This window comes from Paralichthys olivaceus, chromosome 11, assembly GCF_024713975.1.
Source record: "Paralichthys olivaceus isolate ysfri-2021 chromosome 11, ASM2471397v2, whole genome shotgun sequence".
Lineage (NCBI taxonomy): Eukaryota > Metazoa > Chordata > Actinopteri > Pleuronectiformes > Paralichthyidae > Paralichthys > Paralichthys olivaceus.
Genome location: NC_091103.1, coordinates 7,719,690 through 7,745,286, shown reverse-complemented (window position 1 = coordinate 7,745,286; position 25,597 = coordinate 7,719,690). Strand labels below are relative to the sequence as shown.

The 25,597-nt window shown below is 44.2% G+C and overlaps 1 protein-coding gene across 1 annotated transcript in view; it reads right to left on the bottom strand.

The window, feature by feature from the left end:
* The window catches only part of ankrd13b (ankyrin repeat domain 13B), a 70,382-nt gene that overhangs the window by 9,496 nt on the left and 35,289 nt on the right, over nucleotides 1-25,597 (bottom strand). Inside the window, exons 2-9 of the mRNA XM_069534173.1 lie at nucleotides 12,428-12,563; nucleotides 10,165-10,289; nucleotides 8,833-8,878; nucleotides 8,335-8,478; nucleotides 7,505-7,745; nucleotides 4,853-4,919; nucleotides 3,120-3,201; nucleotides 1,589-1,653 (exon numbers count right to left, since the gene is read on the bottom strand). Coding sequence (XP_069390274.1) covers nucleotides 1,589-1,653; nucleotides 3,120-3,201; nucleotides 4,853-4,919; nucleotides 7,505-7,745; nucleotides 8,335-8,478; nucleotides 8,833-8,878; nucleotides 10,165-10,289; nucleotides 12,428-12,563 — 906 coding nt within the window. The remainder of the gene's footprint in view (nucleotides 1-1,588; nucleotides 1,654-3,119; nucleotides 3,202-4,852; nucleotides 4,920-7,504; nucleotides 7,746-8,334; nucleotides 8,479-8,832; nucleotides 8,879-10,164; nucleotides 10,290-12,427; nucleotides 12,564-25,597) is intronic.

Here is a 25,597-nt window from a genome sequence, read left to right as displayed (position 1 = left end):
GAAGGTATAAGCTCATAGTCATAAGTAAATTCAATCTTATATGGGCAAAGGCAGAGACTGTATTACATATGCTTTTAAACCCATTTCATATACCTCAGATATTTCTAATGCTTGTGTATTACAACAGGGTGTTCACCATAACACTGTTTATGTATAAACGTTTTGCTACGTTTTGTGTGGGCTGAACGTAGCCATGGTTTCTAGCGTGATTGTCTGCTCATGTGCTTCGCCTGAGCCCGATTATCTCTACCTCCTACTTCAGTGTTTTCACGTGTGGAAGAAACAGGGACGCTGTAAACAAGATGTGCTGAAGCGCTGGTTTGTTGTGGGAACTGTTGGGTTGCTACAAAATATGTCTGAATCAATCTTGTGATTTGGCGCTAGACAAATGAAATTGAATTAAAGGCAACCTTTGAGAGCTGATTGTAAAAGAATGTTTATTCGTTTCTCAGTGATGTCAACAACTCTTGGACCACATTTTTAACAGACTTTGAAAAGCTGTGACTCAGGACTTGGAAAGGGTTGTCCATTAACCAGAAGGTCGATGGTTTCATCCCCCCCATGGCAAATTGCCCCTGAAAGCTGTTTGGTTCTTTAAGTGGCAAAGATTTCCGGCTTTTAAAAGTCTAATCATTCTCCGCTGTGCAACAAAAATACATATTCAACAGCACAGTGAAAGAGAGAGATTTACACTCAAGCCCCAATTTGAAAACAAATGACAAAGCAGTTTTTCTTTTACTCCAGACCTTTAACATCATTACTGTAGATGCATCTGTTGGGTCGCAGCACTAATTAACTACTCACTTGTCAACTGTTGTGTGTTTCTTTATTAAATCTGTTAATGATGTCATTACTGGAAGAGGTACAGGCTGCAAAATACTTTTCCTACTGGTTGCAGATTATCATCAAAAGCTCATTTCAAAATGTAGGTTTTGGCAAAACTGAAAGCAATTACAAAACTATCTGCACAGAGACAACGTGAAGGGAGAAGATAGTAAAGAAGATGTAAAGAGGGGACAACGAGAAGGAAGCGAGTGAAAGTCAAAATACAGAGAGAAGTGTAGGAGGCAGATATGAGTCATAGATTCTCACCAGCAGAAACAAATTAACCAAAACATAATCAATATTCGAGAACAGGCTGGAGTGAATGTTTCACTCTGCAGACATGCTCTGCTGTTGACCCAGTGAACTCAGCCTGATTCATACACTCAGTGTCCATCTGAAGAGGGGAGGTGAGGGTCAGGATGCTGAGAGTGGTCGTGATAATTCGCTCACGCTGGTCACATCGGTGATGCTGATTATTACTGTCACTACGATGTCTGTTTTAACAGGTCACTGTGAACTTGACCTTTGACCACCAAATTGTGATCAGGTCAATCTTGAGTCCACGTGGATTGTGCCAGATGTAAAGGAATTTCTTTTGAGCATTCCTCACATATCACATTCATAGGAACGTGACCTTGACCTTTGACACCCCCCTGCTCAGTTGTTTTTGTGTAATCCTGGGAGAAAACACAACCTCTTTGGTGGAGGAAACAATAAACTGAAATGATAGAACTTTAAGTGATGACATCGACTGATGACTCACCGCGTTGTTTGGGCCCATGTGTTGCTCCGCAATACCAAGGAAGTTCTGCAGCGGCGTCTTCCCACCTGCTCAGAGACACACAGTGATGAGTTGGACTGAGAGAATTGAACTGTTACACAATAAAACACAAATTAATCCCTGTTTGTATGAGTTATATAAACTCAGGCTAATGTACAATACTGATTACTTCAACCTTAAAAAGTTGGCACCTATTCGTAAATGAGTTGATGAAGAATGGCTTTCTTAACTGTGCAACTGTGTCATAATACTCTAGAAACAAACTTATTTGATTAACTCAGGCTTTTGTGCTCTGGTCTTGCATCTGCCAAGACATAAATAAAATAAGCAAAGACATATTGTTACAAACTGAATGTTTTCATGTGGTAATGAAGCGTGAACATTATTCAAAATAGTCAAACACAGTTTGAGTGTGCAAAATATGATGAATGTGAGAAAGCAAAGCCGTCACAGTTGGGCTGTATGTGCTTATTAAAACAGAAATCTCTGGAGTTAAAGCTTTTGAATAATCAATTATTCATCAAACCCACAACTTTTTGGTTTAAACACTGGCATCCCTGAAAACTTGGCTGCAATTTTTTATTGAATATTTATGACTTTATAAATAAGCAACAATCAAACTTTTGAAAAACAAATTGAAAAATCTATTATTTATCAAAAATATTTATGTACTTAAATCTGCTTCTTAAGGAAGTGTATAGGAAATATATTGTCTCCAGTGAGGAGAGCCGAGAGAAGAAACTGAAATATGTCAAGGGAAATTAAATCTGAGCTGCTCTCATGCAGGAGCCATCAGTCACAGTAGGAAGCAAATACTATTTCAGTGTCTTTTTAAAGAACTCACATTAAAGGAGTGGCTGCTCATTTAGAAATGAGAGATGTGAGCAGAGAAGAAATATGAGCAGCTTATTAGTGGTTTGTTTTTTCAGACAGCTCCGGTGCTTCGTCGTCCTCACCAGCCACAAAGGGAAGAGTGATGAAGGCTCATTCATTACTGGTCATGTCGGTGGTGTAGTCCACATTTTGACTTTGGCCTGATGATTGGCTGTTTGAGTCAAGATGTATGTGTAGCCGAGTGGAACGCATATCTCACAAACCATTCATCTAATCAGCCTCCCACTTGGCATGTGTTTTGGAAATTGTCTGAGAAAGCGCAGAGTTAAATTTGGTTTGATTCGGACATGCAATAATTCAACATTGATAAAAATGAACTAATCGAGCAACCAGCGCTCTGTAGCAGTCAGTGGGGGGGGGGGCGGGGCAGTGTTCAGTGGTTCAGCAGCGAAATCATCTTGATAATTTGATAAGTTTAATTTCACCATATCGGACTGATACAGACATTCACAGGTGCTGATATCTGTCAAGGTAGCAATATTCATAGAATCATTTCCTCTTCAAAGTAAAAGCATGTTTGTTTCGTTGCTCTACTGCTTTATACCGAGCACAACTACAGAGCCTTTATTCAGTTCAGTAAATACTCAAATATATATAGTAGTCAAATAAGGCGACTCACCTTTAGTCTTGTTCTTGTTCTGGTCAGACAGATGATCAGTTCTGGTCCTGGTGATCAGCTCCACATTGGATGCAGCATAAACCTTGAAGAGAAGGAAACAGTTAATCTATCGGCTTTACTTCCTTCCTACTTCTCACAGGAATATTCATCTGCTTTATGGTCCTTAATATTAAATTACATTGACTTCTATGTTAGAAAAGAAAATATACATCGTACTGATGAATGTGTTTTCTTTTAAACTGCAGCATGACTAAAGGTTTTCAATGGTAATGTGACAGTATCTGGCAATTCTTGCTGCCACGTTTTACTTTTTTCTCAGCGCTGAAATGTAAAGTAATGTTTTCCTACATTGAGATGTAACTCAGTTCGACCTCATAGAGGTCAAACTCCCTGCCTCTATTATCAGCAAACTGCTATAAACCTCAGAAATCCCTGTAGACATATTTTGGATTTAGGAGGGGTAGCGTTTTATAGCAAGTTCGGTTCACACTAATTACAGATAGAAGGCCAATTAAAATTTATAGCACCAAACCATGTTTTAGAGCTGGGGTTAGGGTGGGGTCTATATCTTCAGAGCCAAAACAGATGTGATGTATCTGTGATTAGAAGCAGTTCTCAGAAAATGTGGAAAAGTCATTTAAGTATTAAAGACTGAAACGACAATGTTGAGTACAAAGAAGACACAGGACCCAAAAAGAGACCGTAGGACCATAGAAAAAACTGTAGTTGGTTTCGGTTTCACTGATTTCATTCCCACTATTCACCTGAGTTACACACATGTATAGCAAGAACAGACGTTCAGGGGGTGGGGGTGAACAGAGAGACCTTTTTCCATATTCCAAGTCCCATCAAACTAATTTTGAAGCTGCTTTTTTTAGGTAAAGAAAATGCATGGTGTTGCTTGGTGTGTGCCTTCATTTTTACTCTACAAATGACCAGTGGGAAGACGTGTGACCCTAAAAACAAATAAACCAAGCCATGAATTGTCTGCAGAAGGCAGGCCAACTTCTTTAAGTTACATTCCACAGTACAGAACAATAATTCCTCACTCATGACCATAAAAAGAAAATACTGATTAAAAATTGAGCAGGATGCTGATTGTGAGTTTACACAAGGAGACAGAGGAGGGAAAGGAGGAGGGAAAGGAGGAGGGAAAAAGTGTGCGGGAGGAGACCCCCTCAACAGGATTTGTCTGTTTATGTTTAAAGCTCCAAATCAATGATGCAGAAAATAGATGCTTTCCAGGCAGCAGTATTTCAGTGCAGAGCTTGTCTGAAGTGCTTTTAAACCACTAGAGACAGATGGTCCAGTGTGTCTGACACTTGTCTCCAATCAATCCCTCCAGGGGCTCAAAGAAAACAAATGGGGTTAAAGCATTGCAAGTGTTTATGATAGATGGACTTGTTTTTTAAATTAGAATTGAGGCCATCTGGTGTTTCACATGTTGAGAATTTTCCTGATCTGAGGTTAAAGGGCTTTTGCTTAATTGTTATATCATCTTAACCTGACAGGTTCCCGAAATCCATCTGTCATCATTTCAAAATGTAGAAGGTCATGTTCTGGACTGTATACAGTCGTGGTTTTAAAATAACTTTGGGAGGTTATTTATTTTGGAAGTAAAACTATTCATGTGAAGTGGACTTTCAGGAAATATCAAACTGACGAGTGACAGCAGTGTTTTCTCTGGACACTGTGACAGATCAGTCAGCTGTCGCAGCAGCCTGGTTCTCTACCTTTGCTTCATATCCATTCACTGTTTCAGTCTTCTCACTTCTCCAGCCCAGGATACCCGTCTTATTCCTGCAACACAGATTCAACACATGTCAGAGCAGTCCTCCGTGTGCTCCACTCTGTTCCAATTTCCATCACAGTAGGATTATCACCCTGAACCAAGCAATGCATTAACATGACACACAGTCCCTCTGACTTTTCCTTTATAAGATATACAGCCTGTAAACATTGCAGCCATTGTCCCTGTCTGTTGTTAGTAGATCAGTTGTTCAGTCTGTAATCAAGAAGTCCACCCAGAAGCTAGTGAGGCATATCCCATCTTCATGATGCATTCACTGAACTCCTTCTGGACCACACAACAACACTTATACACTGTGTTTCCCCTTATTTAGGCCCCTATACTTTTAAATTTATAGTATTTCTGAAATAACATTAGGTATTTCTAACAAATTTCAAACATGTAACCACTTTGAACAAGGGGTGGTGGTGGTTAGCAAAGATTTCTCACTGCAACATGGTTCCTGGTTCATATCCTGGTTCAGACAGGGTCTTCCTGTGTGGAGTTTGCATTTTCTCCTCATATTTGCAAAGGTTCCAAATACATGCAGAGTGAGGTTAGGTTAATTGAAGACTGTCGCTGTGAACGTGAGTCCGAATGGTTGTTTGTCTCTGTATGTCGGACCTGCGAGATGCTGGCGATCTGTCCAGGATGTACCCCACCTCTCAGCCAATGTCAGCCGCGACTGGCCCCAGTTCCCCCTCGAAGGATAAGACGTATAGATTGCTTAGTTGTAAATGTGAATGGATAAATGTTTCATGACCAAATGTATAAACTCATAATCAGAGTAAACTTCTTGTACAGGCATCTCATCATCCCTAGTGGGCGCTGTAGAGTTTCAGCTCATTACCGTGGCCATAGATACATGATCACATGAAGTTATGTCTCAATTTCTGAGGATTCTAAACTTTGTACTTGTTTTAACCCGACCCTAACACTGCAGAACTGCAGCGCTATCATTTTTGTGCGAGGCTGTGTAAAGACGTGTTAACTCCAGAGGTGGATGTGCTGCCAGGGTCGTTGACAAAGTGCTTTGCTGTAAAGCATCATAAATAGATTATTGGCATGTAGAAAGGAGTGCTGAGCAAGGAAAATGCACAGAGGTGACACTGAGGTACAAGTCTGACAGGGAGATGATTGCACACCCGGCCACAGCCTCTCCCCGCTTACTTCTGTGAGTCATTCTCCTTCGTCACTCACTTTTTTTTTATCTGTTAACATTCACTTCCTGTCCCCGCATCTCTACCCATCACTGTTTTGGCTCACATAGAGTCTTTTATCCCCCCTCTTCTCGAGTCCCATTCATCTTTCTCTCGCTGTTTCTCACTGAATGTGTTCTATTCCCTTCTCCTCTTTCTCTACCTCAATCCTATATTTCTTTAATCCCCTTTTCTCCTTCCTCTTAAACCATTTTCTTTTCTCCATCCCTCTCTGTCCAAAACGCTATCCCCCTCTCTCTTTCTGTCACATCAGTCTTATCCCACCTCCTGACCGGAATAAGATGAGTTTTGTCCTCATCGCCCCCACCTCCCCTCCATTCTCACCTCCTTCCACATCTATGTGTCAGTGTCACTTTATGTGAAACTGAGAAATAAAACTCTACTGTTTGCATATTAAACAGTTCCTGAATTGACAGCGTACAAGCCACCTGCTTCCCATTTTCTTCTGCTGCTGCTATTCTCCGTTCTCTTCCATTTGTTCTTTCCTCTCGTCACCTTGTATCTAGTCTGCCTCTCTTTTTGTTCACTGGTGCTTCTGACTTGAATTGAAGAGTTGAGATTTTTGTGAAGTGGTGTGAGTCTAATTCACAAAGCCTGAAGCTAATTTGTTTGTCACTACCTCCACATCGTGTTCCTTTTGAATGCATATAATATGATGTACTATATTATGAGTACTTAATATGTTCTGTAATTATATGTCCTGTCTACTTATATGTTTACACCAGGGATTAGAGAGAAATGGCAGTTCCCTGTACATATTGAAGAATTGACAATAAAGTTGGGCTTTTTAGCCAAAGCGGCTCGATCGCAACCTGCTGGCTGTCTGCAGAATCCCTCCATCGTATTGCACAGACTCTTGCTACAAATGCGCAACAAGGTGCAATGTATTTGGATAGCCAGTGGAGAACATGCCTGAACTTGTTTCACTCAACTGTGGGTTGTAGTGTTGGAGACAGTGACAGCGTAAGAAACATTCAACAGTAACAACAGCACTCAGAGCAGAACATGTTCTGTGGCTGAATTGTGACGCTCTGCAGTGAGGCAAGTGCTGGAGGAGAAACAGCTGTCTAACTCTGATTGTTAAATAATAGCACAAAATGGTGGGACTGGAAAGAAGCCCTAGTTCAGGATGTTTTGGTGCGTCGTGTTGGGTGTGACGGCACCTCCTGATGTTTTATATTTCATGACCCATCTCAGAAAAAATGCATAGTAAATAATAAAATAGGATCACAGATACATAGCAAGTATGGATATATTTCCCTTTTAATTTTAAATTTGTTTTATGATGCTAAAGTTTCATGAAGAGACATGAGAGATTGCTTGATTCACAGCCTAAGTCTTACAGGCTGTTTTTATGAGAAAGTGTTGTGTCTGACCTCTCAAAGGCGATGTTGCGGGTGTCCAGCTGAGTGGTCACCACAGGTGCAGACAGCCTGGCTGCTACCTGCTCGTCGCTGGGCTGCACCGCCCCCAGAAGACCCAAACTGGCAGTATTGCTGCTGCAGGCGCCTCCGTTCCCCCGGCCGGGTGAGAGCGCTGTGAGAGATGAGACACACAGGGTCTCGCAGTACACCAGCTGCCTGTCATGGTCAACCTCCATCACTTCTGCACTGGAGTCTGGGAGACGAGAGAGTGGCAGACAGGAGAATAATGTGAGTAAAACAGAGGCAGATTAGAGTTTCACGAGTGTGAAGCTGATAAGATGAACGGTTCTTGAGATATGTCTTCCAAATATGTGTTCCTTTTTTCTTGGGAAAGGTATAGATGCTACTTTCTTGCAGAGAATTAAATGAGCAGATTCATACCACTCAGCACGCAGCATGTTTGCTTAGCACAAAGATTTTCACTGATGAGTATTTCCTACACATTTTGCCTGTAGCGTCACCCCTGAAGCTCATTCATTAGCACATTGACTCTGATTTCTTTTTTCTTTTTTTTGGTAAAGAGGTAAAATACAATACATGTATTGATTGTGTGTGTTGGATTATATGTGACTTCCAAAGTCCTCAATTACTCAAACTCTGTGCAAGAAAACAAAAAAGTATATTTTCTAATATGTAAAACTATTCCTTCTTGTTTGGCAACTGCCTTCATAAATCAGCCTGTATTGATTTATTTTGTTGTATTAAATACTGGTCCATGCGCTTTAGAACTAAATGCATCCTGACAGCACAGTCACACACACGCTCACACAGTGAGCTCTGACCTTGTCCTCTGAAAATAAAGCTCCGGTTTCCTCTCTGCCAGGTCATCTGTTCAAAGCCCATCAGAGTGGTGTCAACACGGAGACACTGACCGCTCTTCCAAACTCTGTAGGTGTCGCTGGGGCAGATGCGGGACACCAGGGGCACTAAGAAATGACATAAGATAGATTGGAAGCACGTTTTTGTTTATCCTAAGTGACATGTACCATATTTAATCCAGCTGCTTTACTCTGATTTCACTATACCACATATAAGAATAATATCCTATATACAAGCTGTGCAATGTATCAGTATAGAGACTCATGCTGAAAACTCATCCACTTGTGGTCTTGAATAAAAAGTTGTTTACATTCTGCTGGGCAGGAAGTATGTGAGCATCAGTGTCAGGTACAACAGGAAGGAACTGGCCTCTGTAGCTCCAGAGGGAGACGATTATGCGATTAGATGTGACTGGTCATCACTGGACCGTTTTACTCACTGAACAAAGACTCTGGACTCACCCCAGCTGGTAAACTCCCATTTCATCTCCACATAGAAGTCCTGGGCCTGGATGGAGAGCAGAGGAAGAGAAATGACGAATGAGAAGTCAACGGGCAGCGACAAAGAGAGAGAGATATAGGGAGAGAGTTGGCGATTAGGAGAGTGATGGATTCAAAGGTAGATAGAGAAAGAAAAAGGGTAAAAAAGAACAACAGTAAAGAGAAACGGTGAAAACTGCAGTGATGCTGCTTCATTATCAAAAGGAACTGGTGTGTGCGTACGAAAACCGTTTCCTTCGTAGAATGCAAAGGCCGAAACGGAATGAGACGGTCTGGTCTATAGAGGATTTCTATGCTCGTCCCACCCTTATTGCTGTTGCCTAGCAACAGAACTGAAATTGGACACAATGAGAAAGTTATAATGCCCCTTGCCTTTTTTTCATACGTGGATCACTGGCTGTTAAGATGAGTCTAAGCGTGATACTCAAGCATTGGATGTCTCACCACTTGCCAGCACCATTGGAAAAACGGTTCATCACTGCAGCTAACTTATAGATAATGGGAAAATCAGTGGTGATTGCGTGAGTTGTGTGAGTATTGTCAGTGTAAGCAAGTGTTGAGAGTTGGAGCGGTAGCAGAGATTGTGTGTATGTGAATTTCTTAGATGCAGTAGACACAGGCAGCCTGCAGTGTGCAGCCACGTTGTGTTGATGCACTTTTGTAGGAACGGAGAAAAGAAGGAAAGAAAGGTGTGTGTGTGTGTGTGTGTGTGTGTGTGTGTGTGTGTGTGTGTGTGTGTGTGTGTGTGTGTGTGTGTGTGTGTGTGTGTGTGGCAGATGCACATGTGAGAAAAAGAAGGCAGCTTCTGTATCTTCACCACTGTGCCCTGCAGCTCTACTGCTGCAGTAGCTACAACACAATCTACTGCGCCTCCAGACTTTCATTTCAGGATTATCACCAACTTTCATTCTCTCCAGTCTAGAGATTGTCCAGTGCTGCTATTGTGGCTGAAAGGATGACACTCCATCTCCCTTTAGGGGATAGTGATGAGTCAGATTACCCAGAGGCAGACTTACGCAACACTGAGACATACAGTATATCCTTTGAGTGTAAACAAGCAAACATGGTTATTAATACCTTCAAAGAAAAACTCATCCAAAAACGAAGATCTAAATCAAAAGACTAATCTACATTACAAATTAATGCATCTCACAAATTCCTTTGATGTTCCATCGCATGTCTGGGATTTGTTTCACATATATAATCTGTGTCCATGCATGCGTGCACGTGTGTGTGCGTGGTCATGTGTGCTTCAGAGCGTTGCACATGTGTTATGTGTATGTGAAATCCCACTTGGCGCAGTCGCTCCAGCAGGACGGGGATGCCCGCCAGCCTCTTGGCAGTCCTCTGGTAGTCACGGTAACGAAGCACGAGACGCACCAACTCCGGATCTCTGGTGCTCACCGCCTCCTGAAGAACTGAGAGAGAGTAAAACAGAGCCAATCACTCAGGGCCTCATCTAAAATGTATGCACTTGAAATTTAAGGGGGCAGAGAGAATTGAAGAGAAGCTGAAGTAGACCAAAAGAAAAGCTGCTACGACCAATTACCGCAGCGTGCCCATCATTCATCAGACCGCCACTTTGCTGCTAATCTTACAGGCTGTTCTACACTTGGGCAATTATAGAACAATTTCCTTTCTGTTTCTTCATCAGCAAACAAGTGAATAAGAGTTAACACACTTACAGCTGAAACCATCTACACACCATCTAAAAAGAGAAATTGAACTAGTGCAACCCCCCCTAGTAACCTGTCTGTTTGGAATGGACTGTCTGCTTGGCCTGTGTAAATGCTCCGGAGCTACTTCAGTGTTATTCCTGGATGTTTTTGCTGCCCCCAGTGACTGCTACAGAGCACTGGGCGGCCGTTTATTCTTAATATATATCATCAAATCACACCAAATCCGACCCTCCTCCTCCTCTGGCTCTTAACAATACACATGGCAAGTGTGAAGCAGATAAGATGAATGGTTTGCGAGATGAGCTTCATTTGTGGAATTAGTGGGTAGGTGTAATTCAATAATATAAATGTAATATAATCTATTACCATTGAAATTAAATAATCCTCATTTGCCAAGTTACATGATTAAATAAAGAGTGGAAACAAATCGATATAGGTGAAGGTGGGATATAGGACGCTTATAGCAGCCTCTATAATTTCAGAGTTAAAAACAAAATTGATTTCATGCTCAGAGTCTCATTGCCAGGCCCAACTCCACACTACATTGCACAGCGCCAGCACAGAAGAGATATCTGGCAGAAGCCATTTTTGAAAGAGAAGCATCATAAGTTTTTTTCGAAACCAATCAGAATCACTTGGGGACCAACCTCATCAGTGCCAATAGTAAAATAGAGCCAGTGGGAAACGTTACTACTGTGGACTATTTTGCAAATATATATATATATATATATATATATATATATAAATATAAATATATTGTTATAGTCCTTTAATTGTGACCAAGGGGGCAGTACCACACGGACATCATTTCAGGTAATTTGTGATCAGGTCTTCCCCTGGGTTACTGCAAATGACAGGCCATGTTTGGCATATTAAACTCTCCTTCCAGTGGGTTTGTTCTTTGAGATATTTTCACTGTCCAACAAACGTGATGCTCATCGCCTTATCAGACCAGACTGTCAGCATGGCTTATAGGTGGGGGGGCCAGCTCTGGTCTTGGATCGCCTACCTGCCATTTACCTTTTAAACAGACTGTTAAATTTTAAACATGGAGAAGCTACATAATGAAAAAGAATTATCAATTATCGATCATCCAGCATTAACAAAAGGAACGATCATCTTTCAACCTACAACTCCTCCGCCTCATGTCCATGTCTGGACTCCCGCATCATTATGCCAACACACTCTATCAACTGGATTTTGATTTTGATGAGTAAATCCAAAAAGTTTACTTCTCTATCAGGACCTGGGACTCTGAGATTATTCTCTGTGTTGATTCACAGGAGTTCTTACATTAAAGCCTTTAAACCTATACTCCTCTGTCACCTCTCCTGTCACTATCTCAAATCCTAACAAATCAAGACTTTCTTTATATAAAACACTATAAGAATGACAAAATTCTGGGCCAGACTGTGGGAAATCTATTTGGTATTTCTGTCTGGAGGATGGCACACGTCTGAGATCGCTTTCACATTTATCCATGTAAATCTAAAAGTATTTTGTTATATTAATTCTACTGCAGTTTCATAATTAGTTTTTTTTACAAATATTACAACAATATAAGTGAATAAAATGCAACATGAAGCCTGTTTTTTTGTGAAACACACACAAGCCAATGAGCACACACTCCCTGACATGTGTCTATGACTCGGAAGTACATTGCATTGACTTACTTTAATTTCCTTTCCTAATCTTAACTGTAGTTACTACTTGTCTTTCCCTTATTATTACCTTCGTCTAAATCTAACCTTAAAATATTTCTTCACCTTCAAATTTCCTGATTTACTTACCCCATTATGTGACTGTAAAAACGTGTTCGGTCCAATAACATAAGCAATACCTGGACACCAAACGCACACATATGCACACACACTCACCGGTCCATCCATTGCGGTTTTCCTTGCTGACGTCAGCTCCATTCTGCAGCAGGACCCTGGTGCATTCCAGCTGGCCCAGTGTGACAGCCAGGTGGAGAGGAGTCCGACCACGAGGGTCCAGAAACTCTAAATCAGTCTAGATGGAAGTGGGGGAGAAAGAGGGGAGGAAGGTTTGTAGTCGTGAAGAGAGAAATAAATGAAAGAGGGGAGAAAGAAATGGAGTAGGGAGGAGGAGAGGAAATGGAGGATAATTGTGTGTCACTTTCTTTGTCAGAGATATAGGCACAAAAAATATAAAGGGAAAATAGGTGTGATGATGACGACAGAATGACGGAATAGAGACAGTGATAGGTGCTAACTGATCTGTCACCACTCCACCATGGCTGGTTGCTGCACTCCTGCACCCCATTTATTTTCTGGGCAGGGTAGAATGGGTGTAACTTCACACAGGCAGCATATATGAGCTCTTTTAACCAGGCCTCTGCACCCGCAGCTGGTTATGAAGCCTTATGTCTGCAGGGCTTAAAGACTAAGATGCACTTCATTGAAGGTAGGTAGAAAGAAGGCAGGCAGTAAATACACATTGAATCTCTATCACAAAACATGTTGCTGAACAGAAGCATAATTAATAATTATATCTCCACTCTGCATTTAGAAGTCAACGAAAACTAAATTGTCAGCCATATTACATATGTGTTAATCTTTCACGTCAATCATACCATTGCTTTAATGCTCTGAATTAAAAAGAATCACTGCAGTCGGCTTTTAAAGCCCTCTCAGACAGATGGCAGACAGCTACAGATAATTTTAGATGCTCAGAGTAGCATCTTATTGACGTCTCTGTAATTTAGCACTGTCTGCAGCACTGAAACAGACAAATGAAGAAAGGGTGTGCCGAGCCACGTTTTTGAAAAGTTGAATAGTTTGAAAGTGAAACTTTGTTCCCTGCAATATGTTTGTCTAGTCATTAAACTGTTAGTCATCTTTAAATAAACATTTTCAAGATTGTATGCTGAGTACGTGTCTGTAGCGAGATCCTGTCGATAAACAAGATTGACCATTCGTGAGTCACTTTCATCCCACATTTCAAATAACTAATTAACTTCCCTCAAGAATTTGCATTTGGACAAACACCAGTGTGATAAGAACTGCCCAGAATCCCAGAAACCATCTTTGAGAAAAATGTATTTAAGGTTCAGTGTGTAGATTTTGGTGATATCTAGAGATGAAGTTGCATTTTGCAGCTGAATGCTCCTCAGTTCAACCTCCCCTTCCCAACATGAAAGAGAACCTGTGGTGAATATGTAAACATGGCCGTAGACACCTTCCGGAGGTCGTAGAAGCTCGGGGATGGTAGCAATGGATCGGGCATCCCCACATTAGTTGAGATGGAACCGACTTCCAAGTCTCTATGACCTTCAGAACAAAAGTTATTCAAGAATATCTTGATCTCCAATGGGGTTTCCTCCCCAACCCTAACCCTGGCTGCAACCCTAACCCTAATTGCAACCCTAACCCTAACCCTCATTTCAGCCCTAACCCTATTCACCCTATGGTGAATAACGCTGCGCTGCTTGCTCGAAACGGGCTAAAATTTGGTGTGGGTGCGTGGCTGTGTGGCTGTCTCCCATTTAGTATGTGTGAAATGCCCAAGTCTCTACGACGTTCAGAAAAAAAGTTATTCAGAAATATCGTGTACTTTTTGGTTGAGATTTGGTGGTTTTACCCCTTCCGGAGGTCGGAGAAGCTCGGCGATGGTAGCAATGGATCGGGCATCCCCACATTAGTTGAGATGGAACCGACTTCCAAGTCTCTATGACCTTCAGAACAAAAGTTATTCAAGAATATCTTGATCTCCAATGGGGTTTCCTCCCCAACCCTAACCCTAACCCTGGCTGCAACCCTAACCCTAATTGCAACCCTAACCCTAACCCTAACCCTCATTTCAGCCCTAACCCTATTCACCCTAGGGTGAATAACTCTGCGCTGCTTGCTCGAAACGGGCTGAAATTTGGTGTGGGTGCGTGGCTGTCTCCCATTTAGTATGTGTGAAATGCCCAAGTCTCTACGACGTTCAGAAAAAAAGTTATTCAGAAATATCGTGTACTTTTTGGTTGAGATTTGGTGGTTTGACCCCTTCCGGAGGTCGGAGAAGCTCGGCGATGGTAGCAATGGATCGGGCATCCCCACATTAGTTGAGATGGAACCGACTTCCAAGTCTCTATGACCTTCAGAACAAAAGTTATTCAAGAATATCTTGATCTCCAATGGGGTTTCCTCCCCAACCCTAACCCTAACCCTGGCTGCAACCCTAACCCTAATTGCAACCCTAACCCTAACCCTAACCCTCATTTCAGCCCTAACCCTATTCACCCTAGGGTGAATAACTCTGCGCTGCTTGCTCGAAACGGGCTGAAATTTGGTGTGGGTGCGTGGCTGTCTCCCATTTAGTATGTGTGAAATGCCCAAGTCTCTACGACGTTCAGAAAAAAAGTTATTCAGAAATATCGTGTACTTTTTGGTTGAGATTTGGTGGTTTGACCCCTTCCGGAGGTCGGAGAAGCTCGGCGATGGTAGCAATGGATCGGGCATCCCCACATTAGTTGAGATGGAACCGACTTCCAAGTCTCTATGACCTTCAGAACAAAAGTTATTCAAGAATATCTTGATCTCCAATGGGGTTTCCTCCCCAACCCTAACCCTAACCCTGGCTGCAACCCTAACCCTAATTGCAACCCTAACCCTAACCCTAACCCTCATTTCAGCCCTAACCCTATTCACCCTAGGGTGAATAACTCTGCGCTGCTTGCTCGAAACGGGCTGAAATTTGGTGTGGGTGCGTGGCTGTCTCCCATTTAGTCTGTGTGAAATGCCCAAGTCTCTACGACGTTCAGAAAAAAAGTTATTCAGAAATATCGTGTACTTTTTGGTTGAGATTTGGTGGTTTGACCCCTTCCGGAGGTCGGAGAAGCTCGGCGATGGTAGCAATGGATCGGGCATCCCCACATTAGTTGAGATGGAACCGACTTCCAAGTCTCTATGACCTTCAGAACAAAAGTTATTCAAGAATATCTTGATCTCCAATGGGGTTTCCTCCCCAACCCTAACCCTAACCCTGGCTGCAACCCTAACCCTAATTGCAACCCTAACCCTAACCCTAACCCTCATTTCAGCCCTAACCCTATTCACCCTAGGGTGAATAACTCTGCGCTGCTTGCTCGAAACGGGCTGAAATTTGGTGTGGGTGCGTGGCTGTCTCCCATTTAGTCTGTGTGAAATGCCCAAGTCTCTACGACGTTCAGAAAAAAAGTTATTCAGAAATATCGTGTACTTTTTGGTTGAGATTTGGTGGTTTGACCCCTTCCGGAGGTCGGAGAAGCTCGGCGATGGTAGCAATGGATCGGGCATCCCCACATTAGTTGAGATGGAACCGACTTCCAAGTCTCTATGACCTTCAGAAAAAAAGTTATTCAAGAATATCTTGATCTCCAATGGGGTTTCCTCCCCAACCCTAACCCTAACCCTGGCTGCAACCCTAACCCTAATTGCAACCCTAACCCTAACCCTAACCCTCATTTCATCCCTAACCCTATTCACCCTAGGGTGAATAACTCTGCGCTGCTTGCTCGAAACGGGCTGAAATTTGGTGTGGGTGCGTGGCTGTCTCCCATTTAGTATGTGTGAAATGCCCAAGTCTCTACGACGTTCAGAAAAAAAGTTATTCAGAAATATCGTGTACTTTTTGGTTGAGATTTGGTGGTTTGACCCCTTCCGGAGGTCGGAGAAGCTCGGCGATGGTAGCAATGGATCGGGCATCCCCACATTAGTTGAGATGGAACCGACTTCCAAGTCTCTATGACCTTCAGAACAAAAGTTATTCAAGAATATCTTGATCTCCAATGGGGTTTCCTCCCCAACCCTAACCCTAACCCTGGCTGCAACCCTAACCCTAATTGCAACCCTAACCCTAACCCTAACCCTCATTTCAGCCCTAACCCTATTCACCCTAGGGTGAATAACTCTGCGCTGCTTGCTCGAAACGGGCTGAAATTTGGTGTGGGTGCGTGGCTGTCTCCCATTTAGTCTGTGTGAAATGCCCAAGTCTCTACGACGTTCAGAAAAAAAGTTATTCAGAAATATCGTGTACTTTTTGGTTGAGATTTGGTGGTTTGACCCCTTCCGGAGGTCGGAGAAGCTCGGCGATGGTAGCAATGGATCGGGCATCCCCACATTAGTTGAGATGGAACCGACTTCCAAGTCTCTATGACCTTCAGAACAAAAGTTATTCAAGAATATCTTGATCTCCAATGGGGTTTCCTCCCCAACCCTAACCCTAACCCTGGCTGCAACCCTAACCCTAATTGCAACCCTAACCCTAACCCTAACCCTCATTTCAGCCCTAACCCTATTCACCCTAGGGTGAATAACTCTGCGCTGCTTGCTCGAAACGGGCTGAAATTTGATGTGGGTGCGTGGCTGTCTCCCATTTAGTATGTGTGAAATGCCCAAGTCTCTACGACGTTCAGAAAAAAAGTTATTCAGAAATATCGTGTACTTTTTGGTTGAGATTTGGTGGTTTGACCCCTTCCGGAGGTCGGAGAAGCTCGGCGATGGTAGCAATGGATCGGGCATCCCCACATTAGTTGAGATGGAACCGACTTCCAAGTCTCTATGACCTTCAGAACAAAAGTTATTCAAGAATATCTTGATCTCCAATGGGGTTTCCTCCCCAACCCTAACCCTAACCCTGGCTGCAACCCTAACCCTAATTGCAACCCTAACCCTAACCCTCATTTCAGCCCTAACCCTATTCACCCTAGGGTGAATAACTCTGCGCTGCTTGCTCGAAACGGGCTGAAATTTGGTGTGGGTGCGTGGCTGTCTCCCATTTAGTCTGTGTGAAATGCCCAAGTCTCTACGACGTTCAGAAAAAAAGTTATTCAGAAATATCGTGTACTTTTTGGTTGAGATTTGGTGGTTTGACCCCTTCCGGAGGTCGGAGAAGCTCGGCGATGGTAGCAATGGATCGGGCATCCCCACATTAGTTGAGATGGAACCGACTTCCAAGTCTCTATGACCTTCAGAACAAAAGTTATTCAAGAATATCTTGATCTCCAATGGGGTTTCCTCCCCAACCCTAACCCTAACCCTGGCTGCAACCCTAACCCTAATTGCAACCCTAACCCTAACCCTAACCCTCATTTCAGCCCTAACCCTATTCACCCTAGGGTGAATAACTCTGCGCTGCTTGCTCGAAACGGGCTGAAATTTGGTGTGGGTGCGTGGCTGTCTCCCATTTAGTCTGTGTGAAATGCCCAAGTCTCTACGACGTTCAGAAAAAAAGTTATTCAGAAATATCGTGTACTTTTTGGTTGAGATTTGGTGGTTTGACCCCTTCCGGAGGTCGGAGAAGCTCGGCGATGGTAGCAATGGATCGGGCATCCCCACATTAGTTGAGATGGAACCGACTTCCAAGTCTCTATGACCTTCAGAACAAAAGTTATTCAAGAATATCTTGATCTCCAATGGGGTTTCCTCCCCAACCCTAACCCTAACCCTGGCTGCAACCCTAACCCTAATTGCAACCCTAACCCTAACCCTAACCCTCATTTCAGCCCTAACCCTATTCACCCTAGGGTGAATAACTCTGCGCTGCTTGCTCGAAACGGGCTGAAATTTGGTGTGGGTGCGTGGCTGTCTCCCATTTAGTCTGTGTGAAATGCCCAAGTCTCTATGACGTTCAGAAAAAAAGTTATTCAGAAATATCGTGTACTTTTTGGTTGAGATTTGGTGGTTTGACCCCTTCCGGAGGTCGGAGAAGCTCGGCGATGGTAGCAATGGATCGGGCATCCCCACATTAGTTGAGATGGAACCGACTTCCAAGTCTCTATGACCTTCAGAACAAAAGTTATTCAAGAATATCTTGATCTCCAATGGGGTTTCCTCCCCAACCCTAACCCTAACCCTGGCTGCAACCCTAACCCTAATTGCAACCCTAACCCTAACCCTAACCCTCATTTCAGCCCTAACCCTATTCACCCTAGGGTGAATAACTCTGCGCTGCTTGCTCGAAACGGGCTGAAATTTGGTGTGGGTGCGTGGCTGTCTCCCATTTAGTCTGTGTGAAATGCCCAAGTCTCTACGACGTTCAGAAAAAAAGTTATTCAGAAATATCGTGTACTTTTTGGTTGAGATTTGGTGGTTTGACCCCTTCCGGAGGTCGGAGAAGCTCGGCGATGGTAGCAATGGATCGGGCATCCCCACATTAGTTGAGATGGAACCGACTTCCAAGTCTCTATGACCTTCAGAACAAAAGTTATTCAAGAATATCTTGATCTCCAATGGGGTTTCCTCCCCAACCCTAACCCTAACCCTGGCTGCAACCCTAACCCTAATTGCAACCCTAACCCTAACCCTAACCCTCATTTCAGCCCTAACCCTATTCACCCTAGGGTGAATAACTCTGCGCTGCTTGCTCGAAACGGGCTGAAATTTGGTGTGGGTGCGTGGCTGTCTCCCATTTAGTCTGTGTGAAATGCCCAAGTCTCTACGACGTTCAGAAAAAAAGTTATTCAGAAATATCGTGTACTTTTTGGTTGAGATTTGGTGGTTTGACCCCTTCCGGAGGTCGGAGAAGCTCAGCGATGGTAGCAATGGATCGGGCATCCCCACATTAGTTAAGATGGAACCGACTTCCAAGTCTCTATGACCTTCAGAACAAAAGTTATTCAAGAATATCTTGATCTCCAATGGGGTTTCCTCCCCAACCCTAACCCTAACCCTGGCTGCAACCCTAACCCTAATTGCAACCCTAACCCTAACCCTAACCCTCATTTCAGCCCTAACCCTATTCACCCTAGGGTGAATAACTCTGCGCTGCTTGCTCGAAACGGGCTGAAATTTGGTGTGGGTGCGTGGCTGTCTCCCATTTAGTATGTGTGAAATGCCCAAGTCTCTACGACGTTCAGAAAAAAAGTTATTCAGAAATATCGTGTACTTTTTGGTTGAGATTTGGTGGTTTGACCCCTTCCGGAGGTCGGAGAAGCTCGGCGATGGTAGCAATGGATCGGGCATCCCCACATTAGTTGAGATGGAACCGACTTCCAAGTCTCTATGACCTTCAGAACAAAAGTTATTCAAGAATATCTTGATCTCCAATGGGGTTTCCTCCCCAACCCTAACCCTAACCCTGGCTGCAACCCTAACCCTAATTGCAACCCTAACCCTATCCCTAACCCTCATTTCAGCCCTAACCCTATTCACCCTAGGGTGAATAACTCTGCGCTGCTTGCTCGAAACGGGCTGAAATTTGGTGTGGGTGTGTGGCTGTCTCCCATTTAGTATGTGTGAAATGCCCAAGTCTCTACGACGTTCAGAAAAAAAGTTATTCAGAAATATCGTGTACTTTTTGGTTGAGATTTGGTGGTTTGACCCCTTCCGGAGGTCGGAGAAGCTCGGCGATGGTAGCAATGGATCGGGCATCCCCACATTAGTTGAGATGGAACCGACTTCCAAGTCTCTATGACCTTCAGAACAAAAGTTATTCAAGAATATCTTGATCTCCAATGGGGTTTCCTCCCCAACCCTAACCCTAACCCTGGCTGCAACCCTAACCCTAATTGCAACCCTAACCCTATCCCTAACCCTCATTTCAGCCCTAACCCTATTCACCCTAGGGTGAATAACTCTGCGCTGCTTGCTCGAAACGGGCTGAAATTTGGTGTGGGTGCGTGGCTGTCTCCCATTTAGTATGTGTGAAATGCCCAAGTCTCTACGACGTTCAGAAAAAAAGTTATTCAGAAATATCATGTACTTTTTGGTTGAGATTTGGTGGTTTGACCCCTTCCGGAGGTCGGAGAAGCTCGGCGATGGTAGCAATGGATCGGGCATCCCCACATTAGTTGAGATGGAACCGACTTCCAAGTCTCTATGACCTTCAGAACAAAAGTTATTCAAGAATATCTTGATCTCCAATGGGGTTTCCTCCCCAACCCTAACCCTAACCCTGGCTGCAAGCCTAACCCTAATTGCAACCCTAACCCTAACCCTAACCCTCATTTCAGCCCTAACCCTATTCACCCTAGGGTGAATAACTCTGCGCTGCTTGCTCGAAACGGGCTGAAATTTGGTGTGGGTGCGTGGCTGTCTCCCATTTAGTATGTGTGAAATGCCCAAGTCTCTACGACGTTCAGAAAAAAAGTTATTCAGAAATATCGTGTACTTTTTGGTTGAGATTTGGTGGTTTGACCCCTTCCGGAGGTCGGAGAAGCTCGGCGATGGTAGCAATGGATCGGGCATCCCCACATTAGTTGAGATGGAACCGACTTCCAAGTCTCTATGACCTTCAGAACAAAAGTTATTCAAGAATATCTTGATCTCCAATGGGGTTTCCTCCCCAACCCTAACCTTAACCCTGGCTGCAACCCTAACCCTAATTGCAACCCTAACCCTAACCCTAACCCTCATTTCAGCCCTAACCCTATTCACCCTAGGGTGAATAACTCTGCGCTGCTTGCTTGAAACGGGCTGAAATTTGGTGTGGGTGCGTGGCTGTCTCCCATTTAGTCTGTGTGAAATGCCCAAGTCTCTACGACGTTCAGAAAAAAAGTTATTCAGAAATATCGTGTACTTTTTGGTTGAGATTTGGTGGTTTGACCCCTTCCGGAGGTCGGAGAAGCTCGGCGATGGTAGCAATGGATCGGGCATCCCCACATTAGTTTAGATGGAACCGACTTCCAAGTCTCTATGACCTTCAGAACAAAAGTTATTCAAGAATATCTTGATCTCCAATGGGGTTTCCTCCCCAACCCTAACCCTAACCCTGGCTGCAACCCTAACCCTAATTGCAACCCTAACCCTAACCCTAACCCTCATTTCAGCCCTAACCCTATTCACCCTAGGGTGAATAACTCTGCGCTGCTTGCTTGAAACGGGCTGAAATTTGGTGTGGGTGCGTGGCTGTCTCCCATTTAGTCTGTGTGAAATGCCCAAGTCTCTACGACGTTCAGAAAAAAAGTTATTCAGAAATATCGTGTACTTTTTGGTTGAGATTTGGTGGTTTGACCCCTTCCGGAGGTCGGAGAAGCTCGGCGATGGTAGCAATGGATCGGGCATCCCCACATTAGTTGAGATGGAACCGACTTCCAAGTCTCTATGACCTTCAGAACAAAAGTTATTCAAGAATATCTTGATCTCCAATGGGGTTTCCTCCCCAACCCTAACCCTAACCCTGGCTGCAACCCTAACCCTAATTGCAACCCTAACCCTAACCCTAACCCTCATTTCAGCCCTAACCCTATTCACCCTAGGGTGAATAACTCTGCGCTGCTTGCTCGAAACGGGCTGAAATTTGGTGTGGGTGCGTGGCTGTCTCCCATTTAGTATGTGTGAAATGCCCAAGTCTCTACGACGTTCAGAAAAAAAGTTATTCAGAAATATCGTGTACTTTTTGGTTGAGATTTGGTGGTTTGACCCCTTCCGGAGGTCGGAGAAGCTCGGCGATGGTAGCAATGGATCGGGCATCCCCACATTAGTTGAGATGGAACCGACTTCCAAGTCTCTATGACCTTCAGAACAAAAGTTATTCAAGAATATCTTGATCTCCAATGGGGTTTCCTCCCCAACCCTAACCCTAACCCTGGCTGCAACCCTAACCCTAATTGCAACCCTAACCCTAACCCTAACCCTCATTTCAGCCCTAACCCTATTCACCCTAGGGTGAATAACTCTGCGCTGCTTGCTCGAAACGGGCTGAAATTCGGTGTGGGTGCGTGGCTGTCTCCCATTTAGTATGTGTGAAATGCCCAAGTCTCTACGACGTTCAGAAAAAAAGTTATTCAGAAATATCGTGTACTTTTTGGTTGAGATTTGGTGGTTTGACCCCTTCCGGAGGTCGGAGAAGCTCGGCGATGGTAGCAATGGATCGGGCATCCCCACATTAGTTGAGATGGAACCGACTTCCAAGTCTCTATGACCTTCAGAACAAAAGTTATTCAAGAATATCTTGATCTCCAATGGGGTTTCCTCCCCAACCCTAACCCTAACCCTGGCTGCAACCCTAACCCTAATTGCAACCCTAACCCTAACCCTAACCCTCATTTCAGCCCTAACCCTATTCACCCTAGGGTGAATAACTCTGCGCTGCTTGCTCGAAACGGGCTGAAATTTGGTTTGGGTGCGTGGCTGTCTCCCATTTAGTCTGTGTGAAATGCCCAAGTCTCTACGACGTTCAGAAAAAAAGTTATTCAGAAATATCGTGTACTTTTTGGTTGAGATTTGGTGGTTTGACCCCTTCCGGAGGTCGGAGAAGCTCGGCGATGGTAGCAATGGATCGGGCATCCCCACATTAGTTGAGATGGAACCGACTTCCAAGTCTCTATGACCTTCAGAACAAAAGTTATTCAAGAATATCTTGATCTCCAATGGGGTTTCCTCCCCAACCCTAACCCTAACCCTGGCTGCAACCCTAACCCTAATTGCAACCCTAACCCTAACCCTAACCCTCATTTCAGCCCTAACCCTATTCACCCTAGGGTGAATAACTCTGCGCTGCTTGCTCGAAACGGGCTGAAATTCAGTGTGGGTGCGTGGCTGTCTCCCATTTAGTATGTGTGAAATGCCCAAGTCTCTACGACGTTCAGAAAAAAAGTTATTCAGAAATATCGTGTACTTTTTGGTTGAGATTTGGTGGTTTGACCCCTTCCGGAGGTCGGAGAAGCTCGGCGATGGTAGCAATGGATCGGGCATCCCCACATTAGTTGAGATGGAACCGACTTCCAAGTCTCTATGACCTTCAGAACAAAAGTTATTCAAGAATATCTTGATCTCCAATGGGGTTTCCTCCCCAACCCTAACCCTAACCCTGGCTGCAACCCTAACCCTAATTGCAACCCTAACCCTATTCACCCTAGGGTGAATAACTCTGCGCTGCTTGCTTGAAACGGGCTGAAATTTGGTGTGGGTGCGTGGCTGTCTCCCATTTAGTCTGTGTGAAATGCCCAAGTCTCTACGACGTTCAGAAAAAAAGTTATTCAGAAATATCGTGTACTTTTTGGTTGAGATTTGGTGGTTTGACCCCTTCCGGAGGTCGGAGAAGCTCGGCGATGGTAGCAATGGATCGGGCATCCCCACATTAGTTGAGATGGAACCGACTTCCAAGTCTCTATGACCTTCAGAACAAAAGTTATTCAAGAATATCTTGATCTCCAATGGGGTTTCCTCCCCAACCCTAACCCTAACCCTGGCTGCAACCCTAACCCTAATTGCAACCCTAACCCTAACCCTAACCCTCATTTCAGCCCTAACCCTATTCACCCTAGGGTGAATAACTCTGCGCTGCTTGCTCGAAACGGGCTGAAATTTGGTGTGGGTGCGTGGCTGTCTCCCATTTAGTATGTGTGAAATGCCCAAGTCTCTACGACGTTCAGAAAAAAAGTTATTCAGAAATATCGTGTACTTTTTGGTTGAGATTTGGTGGTTTGACCCCTTCCGGAGGTCGGAGAAGCTCGGCGATGGTAGCAATGGATCGGGCATCCCCACATTAGTTGAGATGGAACCGACTTCCAAGTCTCTATGACCTTCAGAACAAAAGTTATTCAAGAATATCTTGATCTCCAATGGGGTTTCCTCCCCAACCCTAACCTTAACCCTGGCTGCAACCCTAACCCTAATTGCAACCCTAACCCTAACCCTAACCCTCATTTCAGCCCTAACCCTATTCACCCTAGGGTGAATAACTCTGCGCTGCTTGCTTGAAACGGGCTGAAATTTGGTGTGGGTGCGTGGCTGTCTCCCATTTAGTCTGTGTGAAATGCCCAAGTCTCTACGACGTTCAGAAAAAAAGTTATTCAGAAATATCGTGTACTTTTTGGTTGAGATTTGGTGGTTTGACCCCTTCCGGAGGTCGGAGAAGCTCGGCGATGGTAGCAATGGATCGGGCATCCCCACATTAGTTGAGATGGAACCGACTTCCAAGTCTCTATGACCTTCAGAACAAAAGTTATTCAAGAATATCTTGATCTCCAATGGGGTTTCCTCCCCAACCCTAACCCTAACCCTGGCTGCAACCCTAACCCTAATTGCAACCCTAACCCTAACCCTAACCCTCATTTCAGCCCTAACCCTATTCACCCTAGGGTGAATAACTCTGCGCTGCTTGCTCGAAACGGGCTGAAATTTGGTGTGGGTGCGTGGCTGTCTCCCATTTAGTATGTGTGAAATGCCCAAGTCTCTACGACGTTCAGAAAAAAAGTTATTCAGAAATATCGTGTACTTTTTGGTTGAGATTTGGTGGTTTGACCCCTTCCGGAGGTCGGAGAAGCTCGGCGATGGTAGCAATGGATCGGGCATCCCCACATTAGTTGAGATGGAACCGACTTCCAAGTCTCTATGACCTTCAGAACAAAAGTTATTCAAGAATATCTTGATCTCCAATGGGGTTTCCTCCCCAACCCTAACCTTAACCCTGGCTGCAACCCTAACCCTAATTGCAACCCTAACCCTAACCCTAACCCTCATTTCAGCCCTAACCCTATTCACCCTAGGGTGAATAACTCTGCGCTGCTTGCTCGAAACGGGCTGAAATTTGGTGTGGGTGCGTGGCTGTCTCCCATTTAGTATGTGTGAAATGCCCAAGTCTCTACGACGTTCAGAAAAAAAGTTATTCAGAAATATCGTGTACTTTTTGGTTGAGATTTGGTGGTTTGACCCCTTCCGGAGGTCGGAGAAGCTCGGCGATGGTAGCAATGGATCGGGCATCCCCACATTAGTTGAGATGGAACCGACTTCCAAGTCTCTATGACCTTCAGAACAAAAGTTATTCAAGAATATCTTGATCTCCAATGGGGTTTCCTCCCCAACCCTAACCTTAACCCTGGCTGCAACCCTAACCCTAATTGCAACCCTAACCCTAACCCTAACCCTCATTTCAGCCCTAACCCTATTCACCCTAGGGTGAATAACTCTGCGCTGCTTGCTTGAAACGGGCTGAAATTTGGTGTGGGTGCGTGGCTGTCTCCCATTTAGTCTGTGTGAAATGCCCAAGTCTCTACGACGTTCAGAAAAAAAGTTATTCAGAAATATCGTGTACTTTTTGGTTGAGATTTGGTGGTTTGACCCCTTCCGGAGGTCGGAGAAGCTCGGCGATGGTAGCAATGGATCGGGCATCCCCAC